The sequence below is a fragment of the Aythya fuligula genome, chromosome 2 (assembly GCF_009819795.1).
Source record: "Aythya fuligula isolate bAytFul2 chromosome 2, bAytFul2.pri, whole genome shotgun sequence".
NCBI classification, from domain to species: Eukaryota; Metazoa; Chordata; class Aves; order Anseriformes; family Anatidae; genus Aythya; species Aythya fuligula.
The window spans coordinates 2,883,430-2,891,094 of NC_045560.1; the positions used below are offsets into that span (position 1 = coordinate 2,883,430).

Below are 7,665 nucleotides of genomic sequence, written 5' to 3' on the forward strand. Positions count from 1 at the left end.
ATCAACATGAACTGCACGCTCCATGCTACCTTCCAAGCCAGCACAGACTCAGCATTAATGTCAGATACTGTTGAGTTTGCATGTTCTGCAGCGGGTGTATAGGAGCGCTGTTCTGCTCCATGTTCTTTCCAAAGGAAGAGTTCAAGTTTTTTTAACCTGTCATTTCCCCTTCCCCCAAAAGAAGCCCTTCAGCAACTGAACCAACAAAATATTCCCCCCCCACCTTGCAGGAGGAGGATTTCAGGTCACAAGCAGACTGGAAGACCATGCGGCACATACGGGAGCTGTTTGATCCATTGGAAATAGAAAAATCTATTCTGATGTTTTTCTCCCCGTAGCTGTTGCAAAGAACTCTATCAGCTAAAGCAAATCCCATACCTGCTGTGTTTATCCATGTAGTCACAAAATACTCCCTGTTCCACTTAGCGCACTGCAAACACACATTACAATGAAATGTAAAGCTTACCAAGCTGATAAACTTCATAAGTGTATTTTATGACCGTATCTCGAGAGATAAGGCTCATTAGCACTTACAGCCATGATCCGAGGGAACCTTAAAAAGCACAGTTAAACAGCGGGGGGGGGGGGGAAGAAAAGAAAAACTAGGATTTTTGACATCTAGTTCCAAAAGGGTTAACCCTTCCCATCCAGCATCATAACTTCTAGCTCCTATTCCCAGCTCTGGGTCCAGTCTTTCAGGAACATGTGCCCTGTCTGGTGTGCTGCTCCAGGACCTGCAGCAGCCTCACGCAACCACATCCTGCAGGAGGGACAGCGTTCCCCCCAGTCCCGGTGGCTGAGGGCTGCTCAGACTGAGGAACCAGCTGCATTAACACGCCACAAGCCACTAGAGCGCTTTTCTGTCTGCACAGAGCAAGGCTGCTTCCTTATGGAGAGAAGCCAGGGGCTCCGTGTGGTTGCAGTCCAGAGAGCCAGGTATGCAAAACTTTTGGGATTGCTTCAACACCACACCCCCTCAGGAAAACACTGGGAACCTGGCAGGTTCCTACCTGGAGGGTCAGGGAGCTTGGGATGAATTTTAACATATGCTTTAGTATAGAAACTGCCATCCCACTCAGGAGTACTGTCCACAGGACACAGCTGTAGCTACATAGACAAAAATCAGAGCTTTAACATACAGCAGAGCAAAACAGTTTTAATGCTTTGAGCCCTCTCTGCTTAAATACCTCTGCTGAAATCTGGGATGGACTTGTCCATCAGTACCACAGACCAAGTGACCAGAGATTCAGCCACATGCTGAAGATGTCACTGCTCCATGTAACTGGAGCTGAGGATCTATGTGGAGCTTCTGGCAGTAGAAGTCTTTACACCTCTGATAACCTGACCTAAGGGTCAGTGTTCAAAATGCTTCCCTCATATTCCAACAGGAAAGCTCAACAGCCTCCAAAAAAAAAAAAAAAAAAAAAAAAAAGAAGCTGTAAAACTTCTATCCAACCCAAATCCCTCTCTTGAATTAAGAGGGATGAACAGGGACATGAGCAGAAGACAGCACAGACAGATGTCTTCACCTCTTCTGAGCTTTCTAGGCCCCATGCAACTCTGCAGCAGAAACCACCTCATGCACTGGAAACAAAGGGGATGCCCACCAGTTCTGTACCACCTCTGTCTCTGACTGCTCCATGAATACAGATGGCTTAGTTGATTGTCTTCTGGCTTGGCTCTCCCACCAAAAAATCTCAAGGAATAAATAAATATCAACATTTCAAAGGAAGACACCAGGAATGAAAGTTGTCAGTATCCACCTAAACAAGATGAAGGGAGCATCCTTGGGGCAGGAACATTTCCAAGAAGCAATTACACCACCAGCAGAGAGCATTAAGCAAACAAAAAAAAGAAAGCAAAAGACTGACAAAACCCAGTCAAGCTGGGATGATTCAGACCAAGGAGCATCACACTGGATTCTCCATGCAGCCTCCCAGACCTTCCCCCCTTAAAATCCCACAGCCTAATTCAATTACCCACCACTGAATAAGCCTTAAGGCAATTCTCATTACCCTTCGATAAAGCACAAGGCCTTTAATTATTAAACACTCATGGGCTTTTTGTGTTGGGGTTGTGGGGCTGGACTCCCTTTTATTGTTGTTAGCAGCTTCCAGAAAGCAAGTTAATCATTGACCAAGCCTTTCACCAGGAGACCAGAGTCCTATAGATCCCCGGCCTCCAGTTCTGCATCACCAGTCACATTAAAGGAAGTCACTGGCTGCCTCCTGCTTTGCCAAGTATTCACTTAATGGTCTCATAACGAGCCACCCTCTCCCCCAGGAGTCATCTGTAGCATTGGTGTCCATCCCAAAAAAAGGGAACAGTATTTGGACATAGGGTATGCACAGCACTCCCCATTAACAAGCTCAGTTTCGCTGCTGAGCTGGCAGCTAAGGGAAACTGAGGCACGAGGCAACTGTCCTCAGGTCCCAAGCAATGCAGTCAATCCAGGGCATGAGTCTAATACACAAACCTGCATGAATGAAGCTCTGCTCCAACACCACACCACAGGTGGAGGGAGCTGCCAGGCACCCCCCAGCCTGACAACGCAGGTCTGGGGGATCTCATGCACACCCAGAGCTACTTCTCCAATGCTCCCAGGTTTGTCATGATCTTTAGGGCACTTCATCAGTTCCAGTACCACCTTCAATCAACCACAAAGCAAGTGCATTATCTGGACATGGGGGTCCCCTTTGCAAAAGAACAGGGGTTAAATGCTGCTTTCAGCTGGCCCAGAGAGGCTAAGCAAGGGAGAGCAGCCCATCAAAGCAGGCAGAGCCTCTACGTGACAACTCACCCAGCTGAAAAGGAGCAGGGAAAGCAGCCAGGCCCACCCTTTCTATTCCAAGCAAACCCAGAAATCCAGCACCTTAAACTCCAGCCTCACCATCTGGGGGAAAGACAGAGAAGCTCCCGGCAGCGGGGCAGGATGGCAGAGCCACCTCCCGGCACTCCAGCTGCGCTCAACTGTGCACTGCATTCCTCCCTCACCACCCGAGCCCAGGTTTTGTTTTCGGGTTGTGCCGAGAACCAGCTGCTCCATCTCACACACACGCCGGGGACGGCCAGCGTGTCTGGAAAGCAAACCCAGGGCGGCCTGGCTGCGGGGAGTTCACAGGCGGCGGGTGGGAGCCGCCAGTCGGGTGCATGGCCCCACACCACCATCAAGTGACAGGTACAGAGAGCTTGGATGTGCAGCAGCTGGGTGAGCACCTAGCACGTCCACAGGCTGCAAGAGGTGGTCAGCAGAGGGCCAGCACCCATGGGGTTTGCTTTTATTGGAAGGGATGTTCAAGCTGGTACTGCGCTTGTAGCAACTCCATCCAGAAGGTCATGTTAACTCAGACTCCCCCCACAAACCCACCCCATCTGGGTGGTCACCAGCAGCTGGACATCCACACCAGTCCAGTGTTCACAGCATTGTTTTGCCAAAAATCCCCCAGAATGCAGGGCACATTGCACTTCCACCCCAGCAGCACTCGAAGCATAGCTCAGGCACCTATCCTGCACCTGCCATGGGCAGCAAAGCCATTCTGCACTTCCTGCACCAAAAACCCCGCCGTGCAATCCAGCACCTGCTCCCAGTAGCAGCATGTTGGTAAATTAGGGTAAGCTATGCTCCCCTCCCTCCCTCTCCCCCACGCAAGCATTTCAGGGTTCCTGTTGCCTGCGTGCAGGGTACGGATCGGTTACATTTACGAAGAACATTGCAATCTGTCAATATAAACACTATGTGAGCATGAGCCACTTGTAACATTACTACTGTCTTGACAAGTGTTTGCAGAGGGGGGCAGAGCTGCTCGGCTCCTCAGCTCCTTCTGCAGAGGGAGGAGAGCAGAGCAAACGCTGAGCCACAGAGAGGAACACTTCCCTCGGCAAAAAGTTAGGGGTGTATCAAAACAGAGTCAGGCCATAAATCAGAGCACCCAGAAAGAAACAGAGGGGTTTTGATTTATGGCCCTGACATGATGCGAGCTCAGAGCAGGCGGCTCAAGAAAGGAGCAAGCTCCTGTGGGCCACCTCCCCATCCTAGGGCACCACAGGGCTGGAGTTAATCACCCCAGCACAGCTGATCTTGTCATCTGCCACCTCCAAAGCCCAGCAGTGCAGGGCCCAACACAACTCCCAGATGCTGCTGCGGCATTTCCACCACCCCCAATTTTGTGGGAGGAAAGGGAGGGAGGGGAGGTGCCCACACCCAAGGCTGAAAAGCACAAGAGAAGCAGGAAGGGGAGGCAAGTGAAACGCAATGCCTTCTCAGGGATCCCAGCAGCCTGGGGCTGCTCCAAGCAATCCCCCATCAGCCAGCTCTAATACAGTGAAGATTAGTTTTAAGACAGCCCAGTTGCAAAGGAAAGGGCTGAACTTAAAAGCAGGCTGGCTTGGGGCACAGCCCATGCATCTCACCAGGCTTATCGCAGGGCAATGCGTCCCCTTCTGTGGTCACATCTCCCAAACATACCCCTATCCTAACATGCACCCTCACCAGCAGGCATCCCAACGGGTGACGTTGAACCTGCCATAAGCCACCAGCTCCTGGGCAGTGTCACAAGCACGCTGTCCCCTCCATAATATCAGGAAATCCCATCAGACAGGGCTGGGGAGATGCTCCATCACCGCATCCCCAAGGCCAGCCTCCACCAGCTGCTATCTGTGACTAGGACCAACAAGCCCCTTCTGACCCTATAGGTCTACAGGGACACAGCCCTGCTCACTAGGGAAAGCACCAGCATCCCTTCAGCCCCTGCCTTTGCTGGGCCAGGTCAAGCTGGCAGCTTCTCCCCTCCTGCACCAGGGAGGAGGTCAGCAACACCCAGCGAGCAGCGCTGAGGCTGCCCCAAGCAAAGGACAAACCCCTCCCTGTCACTTTCAGCCCATATCCTAACCAGGCAGCCCGGGGATGGAGAAGGCAGCAGCCTCCAGCTGTGGCCTCCTTAGCCCAGCATCACCCCCGCCCCACGGGGCAGGCACAGACATAACTACATGCTGACACAATCTCATTATCGTGTAACCATGCCCCATTTCTGTACCCCCCCGCACTAATTCCCTGGCAGGCCACACATTTGGAGACACCAAATTCTTTCCCTGAAATAAGACTTTGGGGATGGGGGGGAGGGAAGGGATCACCCACAGCTGTCCCTATCCCCCAGCAGCCTGCAGAAGGGAGCAGCAAAGCTGCAGCACGACATCTGCTTCGTGCACCCACTCCAGCAGGGATGTCAGCACCTGGAGCAGAGGTGCTAGCAGGCCACCGAAGGTGTCACGGTGGCTCTGATGGCACCTTGGAGCAGGAAGGAGCATCCCTTCCCCTGCCTAGACAAGGTGTCACATTAGCTGAGCCCACTTTGGCATTTCAGCTCTGTCCCAAAGCAGGGGGTAAAGAATCACATTTTTGGGGGGATGGATTCACATTCAAATAATACTTGGGGCAGATCCCCCAGGCACACAGCTACCTTTATAAGCAGCAGCATAGCAAGAAGGATCAACACCAGCCATCACAGGGTACCTGAAGCATCAAGAGCCCTACAGGAACACAGGTTTTTCCAGGTGAGACCTCCAGGAAGAGCAAGCTCCTTTATCAGGGGTAAGGAAGCCAGCAGCGAGCAGAGCTCACCTCTCCCACACCCTCGTGGGATCACACATCAGTGGGATCAGTGGAGACCAAGGACCTCCATACTGACTATTCCCCCAGTCCCCAGCAGCCCAGCAAGTGCAGGCTCCGCTGCAGGCCCCTGGGAAGAACAAAGAGGAGATTAGCAGCAGATGCTGCTAAGGGGCGAGCAGGATGCTTTGCATAAGCAAACTTCCCTGCGTACCGCAGCAGCCTCAGAGCACTGGAGAGCACATCGGAGCGGGCACACATCTGGCAGCATCTCCTCTCCCCTCTCCTTGCCAGGGAGGGAGCCTCAAATCAGAAGCAGCAGCTGTCCCGAGGCACCCAGGACGGTCAGGACACCAGACCATCAGCACACTGCCCTCAGCTCAACACCTTCACCCTGAATTTAAGCCTACACCAGCCCCATGAGGCCAGAAGCAAAATCCCAGAAGCCAGAGAGGAGAAGGAGTTACCTGCTGCTCTGCTGCAGATACCAGCACCACATGGATTAACAGCAAAATTACAGCCAAGCTCCTTACAAGCCCCATCAGTCCCCCAGGCACACTACAACTGCTCAGTGCCGGTGGTCTTCAGCGGATACACGAGCTCCTGGGCTCAGTGCAGCTGCGGCAGGAGAAAAAGGATTTTTTTTCCCCCAAACCTGCACGCACAGGACAGGCGGTTTCCTCGCTAAAGCAGCCCCAGCAGCAGGAAGTTAAACAGCTCTCGAGTTGGAAAGAGAAGATGTAAGTAGCGCTGCTCGGAGAGCTTTGCCAGACCACAGGCAATGGACAAGCCTCGACACCGGGATTTGTTTTACTGGAAAGAGGGGGGGGGAAACCTCAACTCCGCTCCGGCTTCCTCGGGGCCGGTCCAGTGGCTCCTACCAGCGGCCAGAGCACACCAGCCCAAAGCTAAGCGAGAACTACCGCTCCTCCAGCTGAGCCAGGTGCTCACACCCCACTCCCGACCCTATTATTTGGGTAGGGTCTTCCCGACAACAAAAAGCGAGCCCCCAAAAAATCAAAGCAGGGACAGCAAGCGAAGAAAAATCAGCGGACTCTCCGTGCGGGAAAGGGTTTTGCAAAGGGGCTGCGGTTATGGGGTGGGTTTAAGAGGGTCGGGTGGGTTCGTGGGGCTCTGCTCTCGGCCGGGACATGGGCAGGGGGCTCGGATCCACCTGCGGGGTGCGGAGCGGGCGCGGGCCGGTGCCGCCCCCTGCCGGCCGCTGCGCAGCGCTCAGGTGAGCACCGGGGGCACCGGGATGCGGGGCAGCCCCGGGAGGGGACAGGGAGACCCTCGGCTTTTTGGGGTGCAAGCCCTGCTCAGGCTAGGGACAGTGGGATGCACCCCCTGCTATGGGAAATAATCCCGCTGTGGGGATGCTGACAGCACCTGTGCGTAAAGTAGGGGGAAGGAGAGGGTTTGGGGTGCCCCGTGCTGGCAGCACCCCTAAAAAATGCCCCGGTTCCTTCTGTGCAGGGCAGAGCCACCCGTCCTGTCGGGGCAGGACGGACCCAAACCCTTCCCTGCAAGCCGAGGGTAGGATAGGGGGATCCGGCTCCGGGACAGCACAGAGCGAGTGCCGGCTGTCAGCAGGGGATGCCCAGCACCTTCCAGCAAGAGGAGACAGCAGGCATGCACAGCATCCCTTCCTCGGGGCGAGCGAGGCGCAAAACCTCATTTTTCCCCCAAAAATAAAAACTATAAAAAAATTAAAAAAAAAAAAAAAAAAAAAAGGGAAAAAGCGGAGGAGCCGGCACCTACCCAAAGTAGGCGGCGGAGGGCCGCGGGGCGCAGGCGAGCAGCCCTAGGAGCGCGCAGGAGGAGAGCCATCCCAGCAGGACGTGTCCATCCAGCATCTTGCAGCGGCGCCGGCGCTGCTCATCTCGTTCCCCCGCCGCGCCCGCTGCGCCCCGACCGCCCCGCGCCGCCTCTTATAGCGCCCGGCCGGCCCGGGGAGGGGCCACGGGGCCGGGGGAGGGGTTACGAGGAGGGGAGGGGAGGGGTGAAAGGGAGGGGAGGGGAAGGGGAGGGGTGGGCACGCCCTGAGGTCCGTCCTCCCC

General features: G+C 54.6%; 1 protein-coding gene across 1 annotated transcript in view; it reads right to left on the reverse strand.

Annotated features, from left to right (window-relative positions):
- The window catches only part of WNT9A (Wnt family member 9A), a 49,283-nt gene extending 41,822 nt beyond the window's left edge, over nucleotides 1–7,461 (reverse strand). Inside the window, exon 1 of the mRNA XM_032182890.1 lies at nucleotides 7,367–7,461. Within this exon, the coding sequence (XP_032038781.1) occupies nucleotides 7,367–7,461 (95 nt within the window). The remainder of the gene's footprint in view (nucleotides 1–7,366) is intronic.
- Nucleotides 7,462–7,665: the final 204 nt, after the last annotated feature.